This window comes from Coniophora puteana (assembly GCF_000271625.1).
Source record: "Coniophora puteana RWD-64-598 SS2 unplaced genomic scaffold CONPUscaffold_8, whole genome shotgun sequence".
NCBI lineage: Eukaryota > Fungi > Basidiomycota > Agaricomycetes > Boletales > Coniophoraceae > Coniophora > Coniophora puteana.
This window is the reverse complement of record NW_006913060.1, coordinates 778,162-798,651: the sequence shown is the minus strand read 5'-3', so window position 1 is coordinate 798,651 and position 20,490 is coordinate 778,162. Positions and strand designations below refer to the sequence as shown.

The window sequence follows — 20,490 nt, the reverse complement described above, 5'->3', positions numbered from 1 at the left end:
CGCCATTGTCGTGTACGCCCAGACGTTCAAAGCTCAAGCCCGCCAAGTTGTCAATGATAGGTAAGGGCTCACTGGATGAGGTGATAGTTGGCTCCGGCACATCGTCTGAGGGTGCTGCTGTGCTGGTGCTAGCAGATGGCTGGGTGGGTGTTGCATGGTCACGAGCTACTGCTCTTGCTCTTCGACATGATGGTGTGTGCGAGATATGCAGGCTGACCCCTTTCGCTGTAGGGATTGGTCCATGGAGGCAGTAGGGGCAGTAGTGTCGGGTATCTGTCACTGAGCGCTGTCCATTGCGTGATGTGGCTGGCTGACGACTATGGGTTTGAGGTGCAGTAGGCATGCTTTCCGCGACAAAGTACTGACAAACGGTTCTGAGCAGCACAGTAACTCGACGGCCGGGCTCAGTCATCAAGAATTGGTCTGGTCTTTGTCAGCCCCCTCTGCTGCGCGCGACGCGCCCCAAATCACCTGCTTAACACACTTGACACGCAGACGTTTGTTTAACGGTGTGGTTTATTTGGCGCCCATTTGTCTCTTAGCCTCTCCTCGCGTCTCCTTCCCTTTCCACCCAACCACATCCATCGCTTCAGCCCCGCCGAATAAAGACATACCAATCCTCAAGATGACTTCTCTATGTAAGTATCACTTTCAGTCTTGTTTGAGTCGTGCTCATGCTCACACATCCTGTGCGTAGTTGACAATAACATTGATGTGCAGCAGGCTGGCCCTTGCAGCCGCAGGCCGTCGGAGAGGGCACGGGTACAGAGTGAGTTCGGTCTAGCTGGTCATTACATGCCTGCTTCCCTACTCATCTATACTATTGCGCAGTCAAAGAGCGTCAGGAGCAGGAGACTCTACGTGTCAAGAAAGCAACTCCTAAGCAGACCCAGCCACCGGTTGCCATGTCGCGCACCAGCATGAAGGGAACACTCAGTAAGTGTTCTTACCTACTCCTAATCTACCCGACTCTGATTAAACTCATCCTTTATTTCCCCATCAGCTCAACAAGTTCGTGCGAGCAGTGTAAGTCATTGAACATATATGCATGCCTAACTCTCTTTGCTCATGCGATTCTAGTTCTCGAGCAAGAGCGTGGCTCTGCCCGCAATGCCTCCTATTCACAACAAGCAGTCCGACTTCTCTGTTGTTGCCCGGGCATCCCTCCACCCTCGTGCACCGACGCACCGGGTGAGCTTAACATATACTTCATCATCTGCGTAACATTTACCATGACACCAGGTACAAGCACCCCAGACCATGGCCCCTTGCCCAGCTCCTCGCATGACAGCCTATCGTGTTCAAGCTGAGGCCGAGGATGATTCGCTCGAGGACATCATCCCAGTCTTGATGGCTGATCTCGATGCTGAGGAGGCCGAGCATGCCCATCGCGTCAAGGCTCGAGGCTCTAGGTTTTCCCGAGCATGCTACAACAATGACACCGTCAAAGACGAGCGTATGTCACGTTCGTCTTCGTCACAAGGTCCGTAATTTTATCTTTGACGTCTGCTAACGAAATACTAAAATGGGTTATTAAGGACTGAAACGTTGTAACGCACGCAGCCTTCCCACTTCCGATGACGAGGACAATGACGTCTCCATGCCTACATCGCTCACGGCTGCGCACGCTGCCAAGCGCACGCGTTACACGCCGGACGATACTGAGGACTATACCTCAATGTCTGACAAGTCCCTCACTGCCAGCGCACCCGGTCAAGGCCCCCCTCCACTGCCGTCGGATGGCACTGAGCCTGAGGACAATGAGGATCATCTCATCCCACCCGAGCGGCACACCTTTCAGCCTGGACGTGTCAACATCAACCACTACCACAACGCCGAGGGCACGATTCACAACCTTGCTGTTGCATACTTCATTGCTTACGCAATCACGCACAACATCTGGGCTGATGATCTCACACTCACGATATGGGCCAAGGAGGCCTGGGACTTAGCTCGCAGGCATTACAATTCACGTATCACATATGATAATGCGATCATCGGGATGGTGAGTCTATCCCGCATCCGTCAAAGGAGTACTAATTTCTCCATGTAGATGAAAAAATGTGTATCGACGTCTACTGGCAAGGTCAAGGAGCTCATCGCCCCCCTTGTCTCCACCCTCTACGGTTTCAACCTTACCCCGGACGCTCGGGCTCACGCTCACAACAAGAAGCGCGCGAAATTTCTCTTGAAGGACTTCAACATGACATGGAAGGTTAGTCTACACCTTTATTCTTATCATATGCTTCTAACCACTGCTTGTAGAACGTCGGGAGCGCCCGCCAGAACATTCCCGCAAGCGGGATGTACGAGCACCCCATCCTGCAAGCCGCCCTCAACGCCATCTGGTTCAAGGGCCCGAGACAGTATGGTCGCCGCTTCCCGAAGCAATTCAAGCCCCTACCCATTCCCGCTCTCGCTCTCTTGTGGACAGCTGTAAGTCGTTTACATCGCTTCTCACTGTCACAATAGCGCTGATATAGTCTTTATTAGGTTGTCAACTGCCTCGACGAATGGGCTGTTGATGGCAAGCATCAAAATATCGATTTCGCAAAGCCGAGGTACCTCAAGCACCTCAAGGATCACATTGCGAACTTAGAGAAGTTCCAGAAGGTGGCGGAGGACGCCCATTCGGACATGTTCGAGCGTTGGCGGGATGACATACTCATCAAGGCTCGGTACGCATCCTCCAAGCTAGCTTCTTTCTTAGTAGTAACTTGCTAATATATATAATTTTCCAGCACGAACGCGAACGCATCCGATGACGAGGACGAGGGCGATAGTAGTGCCGAGGCGCCGGGATCCCTCACCCTTTGCGACTCCATCTTCATCAACGCTATCAATGTTTATCGCTCGAGCTCGAGCGCGTCAAGTGCTCCTGCATCCGAGCAGGACGGGAGTGACCAGGACATCGGCAGGGGTGATGACTCGGCGAGTGATGTGGATTAAATCATCGGTAGTATCGTATCTTCTGTACCGTGTATTTTTACCAATCTCAAATATCAATGTCTTATTGTCCTCATTATTACGTCTGATTTTTGTTTTTCGTGAATCATTGTGTGATTGCTGTCGCCTATGGTCTGTTATCCATCAAAACTAGTGCAACTTTATACATAAACAAGCTATCTCTTGCTGTTACCTTAGTACAATTACATGTAGTGTACGTCTAATCGGCTGTAAAGTATGTATAATCGTGTGGACACCCAAGTAATCATAACTCATAAAGGGGGGGGTATGATAATCGACTACTCGGTATAAATGGAGGACATGGGGCGAATTGTCACTTGCATTTTCTCCTGATGCCTGGCTCCCTTTCTCCACACCGATCTCTTCCCGATTGTTGACAAGACAGCCGGCATCAGTGTGCGTGCACTTCTCGAGGTGTCAGAACCTCAGCAGGAGAACTTCGCCAGCGACAGCGACTTCAATGGCCCCGGACGTGACCACAACGATGATGAGCACGATGCCGACAATCGCGATGACGACAATCGCGACAACGACAATCGCGACAACGTCGTCGTTGACGTTAATGACGCTCCCTTCGGCTGCGATGACGGCGGTGGCGACGTGCGCTCGCTGAGCGACTCTACGCACAAAGACGCGGCCGAATCTGCATTGCCCGACGCCGCCATGGACGAGGCTGAGTCGGGGTTCTTGCCCCCGAAGAAGCCAGGTGCGACCAAGGGGAAAAAGGCCGGGCCGCGCTATACAGTTAGCTCGTACTGGGACTATATGGATGACTCTATTGAGCGTTTCGACCAGCAGGCTGAGCTCGATGTAGCCCGTCGAATCTTGCCTCCAGGTACAACGTTCGTGCAGGCCAAGGACACCGAGCTCAAAAGGTGAGTAGCTCAGCTCATTCTCCATGTCTATTCACTTATTCTGCCGATTTCAGGCTGCTCGGGCTCGTCCTGCAGGCTGACATGATGGAATTCCAAGGCTCGGATGACAGCTCCATTCGTGACGCCAAGAGCGCCCTCAATGGCCTGGCGGGCACCTCGCCTCTTATCCCGGAGTGGCAGGTGTTCATCCAGAAGGAGCTTTGTTAGGTGGTCGCAAACGTTGTCATGCTGCTCTCATATATCGTTTTCGTATCGTTTTCGTATTGCTCTCTTGTCTTGTATTAGAATCAATGCATTGTTGCTTTCGTTTTGTTGCAATCCGCGTGCGCAGTGGCCCCATCTGACAAACGAGTTCAAGACATTGAACATTGTACCATGACGGCTTGTGGACAGAATGTATATACTCTGCAGACTCAATGTATGTTCAATGAATATGCTATGCTATATTGTACATACATGGCTTCGTGGATGTTGAACGAACATGCGATCCTCCAACCACTGTCCATATCCCTCAGCATACCATGGCCGGGTTGTCTCCATGTGTCCAGCACATAGGCACCCGGCCATTCCGCGCGCATCGGCCGCTGCGTGTGTTCTCGAGCTGCGCCTAATCAGCCCCTCGGTATGCTCTCACGATATTGCCGAGACGCGACTTTGAAATCATGTTGGTCGCATGTTTTGGTCGAGCCCGCGTTGTAGCAGCCGCCATTATAATGAAGAGGGTACATAATAAACTCGTTTATAATGCGGACTCATTATAATGCTCCCCAGAAAGTTCCGACATTGACTAGCACCTGTCATAAGGTTTTTGTGACTCGCTCAGAACCATCACGTTTCTTCTTGACAGAGATCTGCCAATACTGACCTTGCGGCTTTGGCGATAACAAGTACTCGGCCGGGATCTACTCCTCACATGTCTTCACAATCGCCCCGTCTTGCAGGAAGCCCGTTCGATGCTGATGACGCTGACATCATCATTCGCTCTTCCAACCAAGTCGATTTTCGGCTTCACAAGCTCATCCTGTCTTTGGCTTCCCCAGTCTTCAAAGACATGTTCCTGGTGCCCCAGCCGCCTTCCGAATCCTCTACCAAAGAACTCCCGGTCGTCGATCTCTCCGAAAGCAGCACGACGCTCGAACTGCTCTTCCGCTTCTGCTACCCTGTCCCCATGCCATTATCGACATTGATGCCATTCGACCAAATGCTTCTCGTCCTCCCAGCAGCAGACAAATACGGCATTCAACGCGCAACCGAGCTCGTCCGCTCGCAGCTCACCAACGCTGACTCGTACCTGAACTTAGACCCCGTAGGCGTATACTGCTTTGCGTGCCGATACGGATGGGAGCGCGAAGCCAGGCTGGCGGCGCGGAGCGCCCTGCGGTTCACCAACATTACGCAATCTAACACCAGCGACAGCGTGCTGGCGCTCATCACCGCGATCCCGTACAAGAGACTGCTCACGTACCACGACGCGTGTCGCAAGACGGCCCGGCGACTCGCCCACGGGGACTGGAGAGAGACCAAGGGTGTTCAGGTGCCACGGTGCACGGCGTGCGCGACCGCGACGGCATTTTCGTTGAACAACAATCGAAACCTTCCTCGTTGGTACATTCATGCCCTCGGGGAGATTAGCTCCGAATTCGAGAAGGTGCCGTCTGGCGCTAATCTTAATCAATCGAAGCACGTTGAGATGGCCATGCGGAGCATTAGGAACTGCGAGAAATGCGGTTGTTATTTAAAGGAAGGGGATGTGAGCAAAGTGCTCGATGCCTTTGTTGCTGAAGTAAGGATGGGGATGAACCAGGCAAGGTATTTCATTTTCGAGGCTGCTATCGTGTTAATGTCCTCTACCAGATTATTCTCGAGTTTGATAACCTTTCATCCGCCTAGTCAAAGGACTCAAGTGCTACGCGTGTTGTTGACTGATGGATAGGTATGTCTTTGGCAAGCCAGTCTCGCTAACTAACCCACCGCCTATATTAGTGATTGCTCACCTCCTCGAGGAAAACTTTGGTGTAAGTGATGACCACTAAACTCAGTGAATACGTATGCAACGCCAATATTAATGGTACCTTCATTGTTCTCCTGACTGCTTGCCACGGACGGCGCTCGTAATGTGCTATTCAGTTTCTGGAAAAGGTTCCTAAACTGAACGCGTCTGATGAATTGCCGCGTTTGCTGGAAGTTCACTACTCACTCGCCCTCTTATCCCGTATAGATTCCAATCATTTTTTGCAGAGGTCCGGAGCTCGGTCAATATGAGAGCACCCTGCACACAAGGACCGTCACGGACAAGCATACGGAGTACGTCTGGGGGGTTGATGAGGTAGAGTTCAAGAAGAGGCTCTTGATCAGGAGATAAAGCGCTCGCGTTGCGCTTCTTTGAATTCCCAGCTTTACAATCCGCATCATCGCAAAGGGAAATATCAGAAGAACACTGGTTTCTTTTGTTCCTGTCAAGCAAAGGCTCTGCGTCGGCGATGAAGACCCGTCAGCTACTTTTGGCCTTGTTTTGAACGAACAGTGATGGTGGGTAAAAGCAACGTGCATCTGCCAAGGTGAGTAGGGCCCGGCCCACGGACCCGAACGCTAGAAGTAATGCGAGAAAGTTGCAAAAGTCGAACCTTGAACGTTGGACTTTCCTGGCCGCCTCTCCATGCCGTACAATGGCGATGAGGATAACGCACGAGACAGACCGGCGGAACATACCATTATGAATGGCAGAGGGTAAACTTTGTGGCCCACCATGCGGCGTCATTCAAGGTCGGTGGTATTGAGCGGCCTACACCGAGATGAGATCATAAGTGACTACAAGGCCCATTCAACTGCTCATTCTGATTCCTGAATGAGCGGCGAGGCCTCGATGCAGGCTTCTAGCGTGATGGCGAGACTGACAGATCTGTCGCAAATGTCAGCGCTTCAGCCGCCGTTGGATTTTGAAAGGTCCGGAGCTGCCCGGGCGCTCTCCAATGATACCCACTCCAAGAAAGCATGTGCTAAGGGAGCGGAGATGACTAACACAAGGTCGCCAGAGCGTTTGGTCTGTCGATGTCTGTGCAGGTTCTGTTGGTCAAAGATGGATGGTTGGGTCGAGCAGCAGGCACAGAATCAGTACAAAACATGAGGATGGGAGGAGCCGAAGGGTGGCCGAGCGCGAGGACAAGGACAGGCGCGTTCGGGATCATCCAACACGTGGGAGGTGACAGCATCCAGGGGACCTTTGCCAAATCTGGACACAACCTCCGCGCGTAAGGTGGGCTAGTTTCGAAGAGTGACGTCCATTGCCTGACCAGATCCTCATTCCTCGCTTCCCTCGTCATTCGCCCGCTCCATATAAGACCACTCGTTCGTTTCTTAGACACCTTCTCTTGCGCCTCATTTTTCCCCACTCTACCTTCTCCCTACGCACCAGCGTCTAAACGGCCTCGTCAAGATGCACTCCCTCTCCACCTTTGTCCTCGCTGCCGTTGCGGCTTCCCACTTCTCCCTTGTCAACGCAGGTGTCTATGTGAGTTGACTGTGCTAGACCACGTGTTCATATCTCAAGCGATCTCTGTATAGGTCACCAGCCCCGTTTCATCAACCACCTGCACCGGTGGCCAGTCCTGCGAAGTTGACTGGGTTGACGATGGCGCGCAGCCCCTTCTCAGCGCGATCGGCGAGTGCTCTGTCGGCCTTTACAATGGAGAGCTGGTAGGTTCAACAGCGTGTTATTAGTCTAAAATCCACCTAATTCTGCGATTTACAGAACCAAGTTCAGGCTCTTCAATCTGTTGATGTCTCGAGTGCGCACTCCCTCACGTTCACTGTACGTAATCGCGTCGCTAAATCTTGTCGCCCGTCGCCTTACGCATTATCCTTAGCCTAACCCTTCCGCTGGCGACAACGGCCAGTACTACATCGTCTTCAGCTCGAACTCTATCTCGGGCTATCAGAGCTTCTCTGCCTCTTTCACGTATGTTCTCTTGACGACCGTTGCATCGTGATATCAAGCCCCTGACTATTTGTTCTTTCCCCTCACTCTTTATATAGTCTCGACGGTATGACTGGTGGCGGAGGCTCTTCCTCCTCCAGCGCGTCCGGCGGCTCGACCACTGGCACATCGACTGCGACCGGTACTGGAAGTGGGACCGCGACCGCCACTGGCACCGGCTCTGGCTCTGGATCGGCCACCGGCACCGGCACCGCTACTGGCAGTGGAGGTGGCTCTGGTACCGGCTCCCCCACAACCACCGCCACCGTGACTGAGACCGGTACTGCGACGGGCACTGGCACCGTCGTGCCTCCTCCCTCGTCGGTTTCGAGCGTCAGCGGCGGCGGCTCGGGCTCGGGAAGTGAGACGGGCACCGCGACCGCCCCACTATCGTCTGCGTCGTCCATCCTCTCGTCTGCCTCTACCTCGCTGAGCGGCTCGTCGACGTCCGCAAGCTCGTCCGCTTCGCCCAGCACCACCGGAAACACCGGTGGTGCATCTTCGGTCGGCGCGCCGTCGATGCTCTTGGCTGGTGTCCTTGGTCTCACCGGATTCTTCCTGTGAGGATGGGCGCCTGTGAAGTTGGACGGATTCAAATCGGCTTTGGACATGACAATTCAGATTGAACTTGACAACCTATTCTTGACTTCACCTTCTTTTTACTCTTGCTTTCGCTTTCTTATTTGCTGTGACATACCTTAGTTTCCCATCGAAATTCCACGATGATACCTTTTGCCGTTTGTTGCTTCTGGCTTGCGTTCGGCGAGACTCTGTAGACGATGTGTTTTATCAGATTTGTCGTATTAGTTTTAGAGTGTGTAGTGTAGCTATACTTGCAAATGTGTCAAATAATCCTCAATCTTGAATATGGATATGAGTAGTAGTGCGATATTTCATACTGAGTCTGACGCAGAGCTCCAGTCTTATGAAGCAGTCTTTCATAGAGGAGCCCCATCGTCCGCGTCAGGCCTCGGTGGACTGCGCAAATGAATCCGTTCCCAAGTCTTTCGTTTACCGATTAGAACTCACGCGGTAAATAGTATAGTCGCCGATCAACATTTCAAGCTCCGCCTGTCTTGTCGCTCCGGTGCGTCTATCTTGTTCTCCAAAACGGCAAACGTCTCCGCGCTACAGCTCCTCGGCAGTCTTCTATGGTCTCGTCATGTCCACACCTGACCAAAATGAACCGGTCCATTTCGGAAGTAAGTTACTCTCAGCTTTTGCTGATGTTTCTGGCACAATAACCATGTGTAACTCCGCTATGGACTACGCCGCATATTGTCATGTTACTTTGGCGATTTATGCAACTCGGCCAGTCTTCATGTGGTATTCGAGTGTATACAAGTGAACCAGTATCCTTACTTATTCTGAACCTCGCTTTCGCTCAAATCTGCTGGCTCAAAGTTCGAAACTTTACTTCACTTCTGTCTCGGCCTCTACTACACGGATAAGGACAAAACTCCATCGCTGGTTATACCATGAACAATCATCTCTGCCTGTCGGATTTGGGCTGGTCTGAGGCAGGGTAGACACTCCTCCCTATTCGTTTACCCCACTGAAGGCTCGCGTTCAGGCTTTGTGGGCTCGTTTTTGAGGATATGAAATATCCGATCCATCGCCCTCCTCATCGCTCTCGATGACTCGTGGGTCAATGCTGCCTGCAAGGCGCTGGAAGATGGTGTTTATGCGAGTATATTCAATGGTACAACAACGATGCTCTCACTTCTTTGGCTTTAGCACACACTATACCTGACGTCTCTGGTGATATCTACTCGTGCTTAAATAATGCAGTTTACTTCTTCTATATTCTGTATATTTGCCGAGATTAACCCCTTCGATTCCAGTGGGTTCCAGACTCAGGGCGACTTGCCAGGGCGATGACTACTTGTACTCATGTAAGATCGTGTGATTAGCTGCTGCGATTCCCGGAGCTGGATAAACCTAGCTTGTTAAACAACACAACCATTTCCCTACCTGAGATATCAGGTTTGTGTTTATGAACAACGCAAGTGCCGAATTCCATGCCAAATCGATCTTAGATAACCTCCCGCACCAAGAACAGCCGAACACAAGCATATTCATCAGCCTGAGGCGCATCTCAATTGATTTCACCGTCCAAATGTCGGACCGAAGCGCCACCGACAGTACAACTAAACGCCAAAACTTTAACTGGATAAAATTCTACTCCGAGCTGGCGTTAGGGAAAACAAAGGTTGCGATTATTAAAAAAGTTCGTGGGAGGTATGAGATATCGGACGCTCACGATAGTAACATGAAACTGACGCTCAGCCTGGGCCCTATACACCTTCTGACCTTAGCGGCCACGGAGCAACACGAGGCACGCCACATTAATTATCGAGATCCTCCAGACGCACACTACCCACACCAACGAACAAATGTTGCTGTCTTCAGAAGAGCTCCTACTCTCTCTTGTTGGTTTTTGCCGGAATCAAGATGGTATCTGATCAATTGGAACTCAGGCTATGTCTACTGCTGACAACGGGGCTCATCCTTGCAGACTCAAATCTCCTATCTATCAGATTAGACGCGATTATACCAGCTTAAGGCTATGCGGGCGCTAGCGCTTATCTCTTAGTCTCAGCTAAAACCGGGACGTAAGTACGGAAGCTGCGTCTATGATGGTCTATAATTCCGCAGTGCGCGGATATTTTCCCAGCACGGTGTCCTCGTGTGAGTTCAGACATTACTCATAAAGCCATTCGTAGATGATAGAAGATATCTTGTCATTCTTTAGCGCTGTAAGTACAGGGTCCAGGAACGCGCGCTTATAAGAAGATAATTGTTGCGCTAGCGAAAGTGGTTTACTAGTACTTAGTTCAAAGCAAGCCTCATTTTAGCGCAGGGCAGTGAGAGAAGACAAAACCTGTCCAATGTCCCTTGGAGGTAGATCAAATCAGTAGGCTCAGGAGAGCTGTCCCAAGGTGAGCAACCTCTTGCATTAGGCTTTTTTGAAGCTCCAGTGACCCGATAAGCTACTGGAAGCGATCAAGCGATCAAGGACCATTTGAAGAGCATCCACAGGGTGTCACCTGTCGGAAGCTGGCGAGCTCCGGTGGCACCGCGACATACGGATGTGGCGAGCATAGTTAGTACCGAAGTTGGGGATTGAGAACAGGAGGGAAGTGCGGTACTCTTCAGCCACCGAATTACCTCATTGAACATTCACCGGCACCTGTGACACGAGCGAGAGCAGTTTGATAGTGCCTTAAACTCCGAAAGCTGAAAGGCAATATTTGTATATCCTGCGAAATCTAGTGAGTTCCACTCACCTCCTTCTCTGTAGCCTGATAAACATTTCAAACACGCTAGAGCAGTGCCTACATTTATCCTCAACTATTCTGAGAAGAAAAGAGCTTCACGGTAATCACTTGAACGCTGATGCCCTTGTTCATCTTGCCATCATCACGGTCTTCCTAATGGACGGCGCCTCCAAAGGTGCTAATGTTGGTAAGTTGATAGACGCCGAGAACGTTGTTCATGGAACGTTACCATTAAAAACCCTTCACAGATGCAGCATGCCGTTTGCATGCCCTCGGACCTTGTTTGCCATTTCTGCCTTTCGCGCGGACATCCAGGGACCTGGTACCCGAAATATAACATCATTCAGCCTCAAGCCAGCTTTGCAACACGCTCACTGACTACGATGGGACTTGTCAGTGTTTGTATCCGTCGGCGATAATGTTCCTTTGCTGCCCTATATAACGACTCTTCCTGGTCCCCCACCTTCAGCCTTCTCTTTATCCCTTCGATACTGCTGCCATTCTCTCCCCACAATCGGGGCCGCCGTCAGCTCTACCACATTCAGCCCGTGCAGTAATGAGATACCAGGCCGACATGAATCCGCTACTGCATAATCAGGACGACCATACGTCTCGCAAAGATGCAAATGCCCTCCCAGGATGGTTCGGCCGCAATAGCCAGATCATATTCATTGCAGCTGGTCAGACGACGATCCTTGTCTCAGGATGGAGTTTCTTAGCATCCATAGTGTATTTTAAGTACATCGCACTGCCAGACCATGTTGCACACTATGCATACTTATGGCAGAGTGAGACAACGTTCATTGTAGGCTTGGTAGCTTCTGCGTTCGCCTTCATATCTATCTGGTGCGTGATCACCCGGTATCATTATATAGCTCTTGAATCCAATCACGACCATTATGCAGGATATACTCCCTTGCTATTCGGTTGGCTCTCACCAACAGGCTTATTCGAAACCCCATGTCGCTACAGTTCCTTGATTTTTCTATAAAGATATCTAGGGGCAGCTTGTTCTTCGATAGAAAACACCAGGCATGGGCGTGGGGCTCAGCGATGGTATGGTTGGCGGTGGTAAGCTCGACAGCGGGGTGAGCATTCTCAGTTTATGCGCTTCGGTTGTGAGTAACGGCTTGCAGGTGGACGTCCCTTCTGAACCCAAAGACGATATTGCTTCCTGGGTCTGTCGACGGTACAGAGCTGGACCTTGGCAGTGAACCATTCGCCCAGTATGCGCTCCAAAATATGTCGCCAGCAATAGGCACGGAAAACTCCATTGCTTATAGTACGTGAACACATGCGAACATCTTGCACCTCTTAATCTCACGTCACGGTTCCTCCATTAGCATTGAATAATGCCTTAGAAGTGATGGACATAGGCACCCTCAGTGGTAATTCTGCCGGAGGAGCGCGACTAAGATTGCCCAGCTTCTTCAATTTCAATGGAGCGTCTTACAACCTTTCTACTGGTAATGCCTTCGATTCCACCATGGACACAGAAGTTGATGTGTTCATCCAGGAGGTATACTTCCCGCCATTCCAGAATTTGCCGAAGAGGGCAGCATGCCGACATTCACCGGGTTTGCATTCTCTGGGGGTTCAGTCTTGATGAACACAACCGTAGACAACTTTAACCTTGCTGGCATGTCGCGGAACTTTACCGTGAACCAGCAAGGCCTCACCGCGAATGTTTCCTGTTCTCAACAGGACTTGGACGATCCGTCGCCATTTTCCCTTGTCAGCACAAGTGTCTCCTATGCTCCTCCAAATTCCGTGGCGGGATATACCGCGGGATATCTTTTCTGGCTTTCGAGAGCTAATTGTAGCTACAGCGCAGGTAAACATCAGGCTGAAGCTTACTTTAACGGTAGCGATATATATCTGACGCACCTCCAGCAAAGTTGAACTATTTCGATCAGAACTACATTACTCTTGTTGACGACTGCGCTGGAAGTGGGTTCCTACCGGTGATATCCTGCCCAATGCAAGACGCATCAGGCCCAAACAACAATAGTTTTAGTAAGTATTCATGCCCTTCAACACGTGTCTAACTTGTATTGGAGTGCTAAAATCACACAGCAATCGTGATGAGAGGGGAATGCAAGTACGACTTCATTCCACCCACCATCTGCGAAGTGACGCCAATCGTGACGGAGGTAGCTGCTGATTATAACAACGGTATCATTACCTCTCAGAGCCCGTTGAGCTACTATGCTCTAGGCGGGTCTAACCCAGCAGCGTTGTCATTCATTGTTGGGATAACTGAGTGGATCGGCGCCCGTGCCCAGGGAACTATTGGAAACTCAATCGGGGACTCGGTTTTCCTCATCAAATCCACTCAGAAGCTGGATTCTACTACTTCGAATGCAACCACTAATATGATATTGGTATGTACTTCCTCTCAAGGATAGCAATCATGGACAAGACCTATAGCATTTACGGTTCTTAGGAGGACTACTGGAGGGGTGTTGTTGAGTTTGGAGGCACGGTACGTGCCATGTTATACTCATGGGACTGCTACTGTATGAATCTAACGCATTATTGCGTGCAGTTCATCCGTTCCGGATTTTCGGCGGAAGGTACATTTGAAAATGACATCATCCCTCCCAACATGACGAGGGCCGTGCACGGAGAGTCTTACGTACTCACGATGGGCTGGTCGTATCAGCCTGCTGGAACGCTTGTCACACTTTTGCCGCAAACAGTCATCGCGCTTCTTACATTTGTTGTTCTTGCGATGACTGGTCGCAATACTGGTGCCCTCCGAAACCGGTTTGACCCGACGGACGTCAACGACGTCATTCTTTCTACCACCTCAAACAGGGCCGGACTCGCAGGTGTACCGGTAGGAAAGTTGAAACAGGATAGAATTGAGAAGGAAAAAATTCAGCTAGTGGAAGACGATGGTAGAACAGCACTAAAGCTGAAATATTAGTTGGTGATCGCATTTTTCTATTCTCGTGCTGACTCGTATGGGAAATTCAAGCTACTATCCATGTGTCTTCAACACTTGTTTTCTTGTATATATCATACTATGTTTCACGGTGACGCTGTTTGCGGAGGATCTACATGAGACGGTCACATAAATCGAAGGAGAAGAGCAGGTAAAGCCTTCAAACAGCGACGTTATGCTTGCCAGCGAGCACCTCATTTCTACGGTCGAAAACAAAGCTAGTGAGTTTCTTCTTTAGATCCATCAGAGCCAGAGACGAGACCAAGTCGCAAGAGTGGAAGGCTTCGTATGCGTTCCAATGGCCGAATCGTTACATGGGATTCTGTGTGAGAAATGACAATGCGAGATTACATGTACATGGGACCAAAGACTTTTCGCTAATATCATCGTGCTAGCAAGCATCAGGATGTTCTTACTGTTCTGTGATGAAAGCATCGCAGTACCTCATGACGCAAGATACAGTACTGCATTAGAAGCGACACGTAATTAGCGGTCCGTGTAGCTACGAAACAGGTTTTGTCGTCCCATGTAACGTCGATTGCGACCACCAGTCTAACAACCGTCTACCGTGACTCCTTCGCGTGTCTTTTCGCGCGGCATTTCGGGCCGATATATTCTGCGAGCCAAACCATGGGCAGACTGATAAGACAGATAAAACCGTATATCACGAAGGTCCAGCCGGGCCCGACGGCTTTGATGATGAGGTCGATGACCGAAACCGAGGCTGCGCCGAGCGCGCACCGGACGATGTTGTTCTGCAGCGAGACCATCAGCCACCGGTAGCGATTATATGTGAGTGCACGACGCTTACGCATGCAGTAACGGAGGAGCCCTGCGTCGGGACCAGATCGACTAAAAGGGTCTGTTGGGAGCTCATGATCGCAACGGAGACGAAGCCCTCTTTAGGGATAATTTGTCAGAACTGTCGCAGGCGCCACGGGATACGATATCACTCACGAATGATGGTCAGAATGAGCGGACCAGCGAGATTGACTTTCTTCTGGAGACACCACCCGTAGCCGAAAGTAGCAGCGGCGTTGATGAGAATGAAGAGCGGAACGATCCTCAGTCTGGCCTTCTCCACGGGAAAGTCGAGGTCTGTTGAGCCGCTCTCGTGTGTTGCGGCCTTCTCCGGGTCGGTGCCAGATTTCTTGTCGAACACAGCCTTGAAGCGTTGGTAGTCCTTGTTCAGCATCTTGCCGATAAAAATGGAGCCTAACATCAAGCCGCCGCCTGTTCCAAGGTAAACCAGTCCGAGTTCCGTTTCCGTGAGCCAGGGGTATACCTCGTTGAAGAGAGTGGATATCGTCGCGAGCGTGGCGGAGAACGAGGCATAGAAGAGCCCGACGAGAACCAAGAGGTTCAGGACGTCGGGGTACGTGAAGAGCCACAGGGGGTTTTTAAACGGGCGGGGAGGCGGTATTTCCTTGGTCAGGGATATATGGCCTCGTCCCATCAGGGGGATCAAAGGGCGGTATATCTTCGATGGGGTAACGCTGCCATCGTCAACCAGGCGCCGTAACGTCTCTGGTAGAAAGCTAAGTAAAAAAGTGTGAGCAATGATACGCTAATTAGCAACGTGCAAACACGTACAGCACCATGAAAACAAGGCAAGCGGTCGACAGTATACACAAAAACCAGAAGATCCACCTATACGGGTGTCATGAGCGCAGCAGTAATGTCAGAATTGAACTGCGTACCTCCATCCAAGTTGTTGAGCGAAGACGCCGCCTAGGATAGGTCCGATGGAGGGGCCTAGCTAGTGACGGTGGGTTAGTAGCGGGCTTGCTTCACGTCCAAGAGTGAGGTTCATACCATAGGTCCAATACTGAATAATCCATAAAACCCACCACGCTCAGAAGGCGTAGCGATGTCTCCAATGACGCCAGCGCCTAGTAGCGCCTATCAGCACACATATTTTTTGGCAAGGCAGACATCCTACCAAGAGCGACGGTACTGGCAGACCCGGCTGCCTGCACGCATCGAAGCAGCATCAAGAGCCAATAAGCGTTGGTCGGCGTGAGTGCCAGTCCGACGCAAGCCAGCGCCAGGACGAGGATGCACACCAAAAAAATTGGTCTCCGCCCGACTCGGTCGGCCATCGTACCCCAAAGCATGGGCGCTGGCAAAGACGGTAAGGCAGAGTCGATATGTAGATATGGCAATTGTCACTCACCAACGCCTTGAAGGACCATGTAGACGGTGACCGTCAAGTTGATGAGCTCCTCCGACTTGTTGAAAGCCACAGCAATAGTCGGTATAGCAGGGAAGTAGATGTTGGCTGTTAGCGGACTGGTAAAAAATTGAACACATGTCGGTGAGACCGTTGTTCGTATCGTGGACGTGGTCAGGGGCGCTCACCTGAAGGTACCAGCCACCGATGCTATAATGACGATAAACCATTTTTCTCTGTACGAGTATATGCTATACGGCTTGTCCTCGACGTCCTTCGCACCGACGGGCGCGATCTCCTTCCCACCTTCAGCCTGCCCGTTCTTGGTGTCGACTGCTGTAGGCGACGGTGGTGTGGACAGGTGCGAGTCGCTACGGTCGTCGGCCGCCATGAAGGTGAAAAACAGCGGGGGAATTATCGTCGAAGTGAGCTGCTCGATGCCGACCTTATATACGACGAATTCCCGTGCATGAGGTTCTAAATGAAGAGGTGTAGAGCACGAAAGCGACGAAAAGGACCTCCATTTGACTCATTGACTCATTGAAGGTGACCAACAGACGCGTGTCGCGTTGTGTCACATGATGCCCGTCGCTACTTCTTAGCTAAGGCCAAGGAATTGTCCAAGCTCCTTCAAGAGTCGTATCATTCTATTTTGCCCCCGACTGCGATAAGCAGTCAGAATTGAAGGAATTACTGCTGAGCACATACTTGCGACGGGTCAAGGAGAGATACCGGTGAGCAAGCGATAAGCTGCATGTCGGAAAAGTATGGTACAATAATATAAGGGAGCAGGGGTCAGCGGACACAAAACTTGTTTCGCAAGAGATCCTTGGAGGACGTACAATAATCCATGTCGCGAGTCACCGTGACGATGATCAGGTAATGATGGTTGCAGGACATCATATGTCTTCTCGCAAGCGCATTGACTCGAGTACTTCAATGGCTCGAAAACGCATAGCACGGCTTCCTGGTAGCGGATTTGTTGGCGACGAGCTCGAGAAATGGCGTGGATGTTGTCGACGTTGCCTACGAAGGACCGTGGGAACATATGCAGAACCAATCTCCTGACTCCGATTCTACCTCATACCCCCTCTTGGTCTCGCCAATCCCGTGTCCGCCCACATGTCGGGCAGCACACCCAAGAAACAGCAAGCTCAGCCCAGGCCTCCGCCCAAGGAACCCAGATCACCCAAACAGAAACAGCCCAATGGCAGCGGTGGAGGCGGAGGAAACACCAGCGGTGGTGGTGGCGGCGGCGGGGAGCGCATGAAGGCGGTCGTGCGCCGACTGCCCGCCAACCTGCCCGAGGACATATTCTGGCAGAGCGTGCAGGCGTGGGTCACCCCCGAGACGGTGGCGTGGAGGAAGTTCTATGCGGGCAAGATACACAAGCGGTGAGTCTCTTTCGCCGTCTATCCGACGTGAGGTCAGTGTTTCGGCTGTGGATGACCGACACGGTTGGGTGTTTTAGGCCGAACAAGGAGAGCATGCCCTCGCGCGCGTACATTGCGTTCAAGAGCGACGATCTCGTCGCTACGTTCAGTCGGGAGTACGACGGGCATGTGTTCAGAGATAAAGCTGGTGAGCATATGCCTCTCCCTCTCTGATCCTTGCCAGCGCATACGTGTAGTCCTGACTGACATCTGATATGTCGTGTAGGCAACGAATCGCAGGCGGTCGTCGAGTTTGCGCCGTTCCAGAAGGTGCCCGCCGAGAAGAAGAAGGCGGATCCGAGGGCTGGAACGATCGAGAAAGGTGCGTCACGTCTCCTTCAGCACACCGATGAAGCTTCAACTAAAGCATAATTTGTATCTAACCTCGCCCTGAACGTGAACACAGACGAAGACTTCATCTCCTTCCTCAAAACGCTCGAAGCCGCAGACAAAGCCGAGCCCATGACGCTCGAAGCGCTCAGTACGCACCCTCCATCTCTCCATCCTCTCCCACCATCTGATTCCGCATCCTGATGACTATAACAGTCGCACAAGCCCAGCCCCCGCCCCAGCCAACCACAACGCCCCTGCTCGACGCGCTCAAGGCCGAGAAATCGGCACAGAAGGACAAGGAGGCTATTCTCCGGAACCACGCGCACTACAAGGACCAGGCGCCGTCCAAGAAGGAGGAAGCGAAGAAGAAGGCTGCTGCCGCTGCCGCTGTGCAGAAGCAGGCTTCGCAGCAACAGGCTCAAGCACAGGCGCAGGCTCAGCAGCAGGAGGGCCAGCCGATGAGCAAGAAGGCGAAGAAGGCAGCGGCTGCCGCCGCCGCTGCGGCGAAGGAGAAGGAGAAGGAGAAGGAGAAGGAGAAGGGACAGGATAAGGACACAGCTGCGAAGGGCCAGCCCGCAGCAGCGTCCAGCAGCGGCGCACCTGCGAACAAAGCCGGAACCAAGTCCCCCGCACGCCCTCCGCGCCCCTCCAAAGCCGCCAACAAGGCTGCCGCCGCCGCCGCCGCCGCGGCGCATCAGAACACACCGACCGTCCCCCAGATCCAGCAGCGCACCAAGTCGCCCGCCGCACCCGCTCATGCTGCGCTCGCCTCCGCTTCTGGTGTCGCTGCCGCTGCTGCCGGCGGCGTCGGCGGCACGTCGGACCCGGCAAGTTCTGCTTCTGCTTCAGCTTCAGCCAACGCCGGCGCACACGCCCAAAGCGCGCCCGGAAGCGGGAGGCGCGGTCGGCCTGTGATCGGTCTCGGGCGGCAGTTCGAGGCGGCGCTGAGCGGGGCGGGTGTGAGTAAGCGCCGGGAGCGCGCTGAGAAGGAGAAGGCTGCTGCGCAAGATAAGGAGGGCAAGGATGGGGGCGAGGGTAAGGAGAAGGAGAAGGAGAAGACTCCGAGGGCGGGCGAGAAGCGCAGGGGCCCGTCCGAGAAGGAGAAGGAGAAGGAAAGGGAGGAGAAGAGCGTGCCGAGTATTCTGCAGCGCGCGGCGACGGCGACGTCGCCTAACCCGCCCGTGCCGGGGATTCTTCCCGCTGTTCCCGCCCCGGACGGTGCAGCCGCAGCGGTGGGTGAGGGCGGTGAGAGAGGCGGGGCGAGGGGCGGGAGGAGGGGGCGCGGTGGAGGGCGGGGCAGGGGCGGGCATCGCGGGAGCTGAGCCTGCGATGGTTATGGTACGAAAACATATCACGTTTTGGGTGTGTCTGGATTCGAGGCTGATCCACTCTTTGCAGAGTTTCTTGTGCAATGTGACAGGACACTACCACAACTGCTCTTGCTCGCCGTGGCGAGCTCGGCTTCCTCGCCTACACCCTGCAGCCAGTCTCGGCTTCGTTGGCTATTCCATCCGTCGGCCGTCGCTGACACATTGATGCGTCTGTGAGGCGCACACACTATTGCACAGTAGCATGACCGTGATTGCATCGGAAATGGATTTCAGCTGCAGACTACGTATTCCGGCCCACAACCAGTTTTCCGCTCGGAGGACGGCGAGAGCTTTGCAGCACAGTAGATTTTTATCTCGTCTTTTGTCTGACGGAATCCCTTGGTTTTGGTGGGAGCTGGAAGGATTATTTTTCACATAACGTGTGCAACACCATTGTCGTCTATTCCTTACGACCAAGAGGAGGAATTGATAGAAATAGAACATGTGCATTGAACGGGATGAGTATTACTTGATTCCAATCTGATACAAAAGCGCCCGGCGAAAGCTCCAAAAATCCGAAATACGTATATATACTGTTCCGATGATGTACCAGGGGAAAAAATCGAGTCTAGCCATGCGTCGGGCGACGGTAGGTGGGTATCGGCGAAGCGGATGAGGCTACTACAGTCATCCAAAAGCGAGCGAACGAAATGAAAGCAACTTCAGAATCCAAACGTGTTTCAAAGAGCAAGGTACACGCTCATCAAGCCCGACGCGACGAGCACCACCGCCGAGCCTGCGTAACTCCCCACAGCGCCGTTCGCGCTCCCAGAGCTCGTGGGCGCGGCGCTCCCCGAGGAAGCACTGACGGAGCCGCCCGCGACACCCGCGGCGGCACCGGAGCCGGCACCGGCGGTGGGAGATGCGGATGAGGACGTGGATGCAGAGGAGGAGGCGGCGGCGGCGATTTCGGCTTGGACAGAGGCGTTGAATGTGCCGGACATGCCTGTGAGTGCGAATTTGGCGGAGAAGGCTTCGAGGGCGCCGGTGCTGGTGTTGGAGGTGGATTGGAAGCGGATGAAGCTGGTGGGTGGTGGTTGTGTTAATAGTAGTAATGGAAAAGATGTCGTGGGGGGAACGGTCAAGGGAACGGAGAAAGGAAGGGGAGGGGAGGGACGTACTAGTCGCCGCCGTT

At 52.6% G+C, this 20,490-nt stretch overlaps 5 protein-coding genes across 5 annotated transcripts; 4 read left to right on the top strand and 1 right to left on the bottom strand.

Annotated features, from left to right (window-relative positions):
- Positions 1-625: 625 nt before the first annotated feature.
- CONPUDRAFT_155091 (uncharacterized protein) lies at positions 626-4,049 on the top strand (the record flags this gene model as incomplete). The annotated part of the gene is made up of 13 exons (XM_007771876.1): positions 626-638; positions 698-769; positions 832-936; positions 1,004-1,026; positions 1,081-1,191; positions 1,243-1,483; positions 1,539-2,005; positions 2,054-2,215; positions 2,266-2,436; positions 2,494-2,678; positions 2,742-2,935; positions 3,353-3,842; positions 3,896-4,049. The coding sequence occupies 13 exons, from the start codon at positions 626-628 to the stop codon at positions 4,047-4,049; spliced, it is 2,388 nt and encodes a 795-aa protein (XP_007770066.1).
- Positions 4,050-7,127: 3,078 nt separating this feature from the next.
- Positions 7,128-8,703, top strand: CONPUDRAFT_144894 (uncharacterized protein). The gene is made up of 5 exons (XM_007771875.1): positions 7,128-7,350; positions 7,404-7,535; positions 7,591-7,650; positions 7,706-7,797; positions 7,875-8,703. The coding sequence occupies exons 1-5, from the start codon at positions 7,276-7,278 to the stop codon at positions 8,377-8,379; spliced, it is 864 nt and encodes a 287-aa protein (XP_007770065.1). The 5' UTR covers positions 7,128-7,275; the 3' UTR covers positions 8,380-8,703.
- Positions 8,704-11,670: 2,967 nt separating this feature from the next.
- Positions 11,671-14,028, top strand: CONPUDRAFT_91026 (uncharacterized protein; the record flags this gene model as incomplete). Its single annotated transcript, XM_007771874.1, has 9 exons — positions 11,671-11,942; positions 12,002-12,184; positions 12,233-12,378; positions 12,440-12,562; positions 12,613-12,930; positions 12,990-13,112; positions 13,173-13,480; positions 13,543-13,581; positions 13,645-14,028. 9 exons carry the CDS (start codon positions 11,671-11,673, stop codon positions 14,026-14,028), a joined length of 1,896 nt encoding a protein of 631 aa, XP_007770064.1.
- Positions 14,029-14,609: 581 nt separating this feature from the next.
- On the bottom strand, positions 14,610-16,610 carry CONPUDRAFT_91025 (MFS general substrate transporter; the record flags this gene model as incomplete). The annotated part of the gene is made up of 9 exons (XM_007771873.1): positions 14,610-14,801; positions 14,858-14,946; positions 15,004-15,584; positions 15,640-15,696; positions 15,747-15,805; positions 15,862-15,938; positions 15,989-16,168; positions 16,223-16,338; positions 16,408-16,610. The coding sequence occupies 9 exons, from the start codon at positions 16,608-16,610 to the stop codon at positions 14,610-14,612; spliced, it is 1,554 nt and encodes a 517-aa protein (XP_007770063.1).
- Positions 16,611-17,334: 724 nt separating this feature from the next.
- On the top strand, positions 17,335-20,440 carry CONPUDRAFT_144892 (uncharacterized protein). The gene is made up of 6 exons (XM_007771872.1): positions 17,335-17,613; positions 17,691-17,800; positions 17,879-17,974; positions 18,059-18,133; positions 18,199-19,323; positions 19,384-20,440. Exons 1-5 carry the CDS (start codon positions 17,342-17,344, stop codon positions 19,305-19,307), a joined length of 1,662 nt encoding a protein of 553 aa, XP_007770062.1. The 5' UTR covers positions 17,335-17,341; the 3' UTR covers positions 19,308-19,323; positions 19,384-20,440.
- The last annotated feature ends 50 nt before the right edge of the window (positions 20,441-20,490 follow it).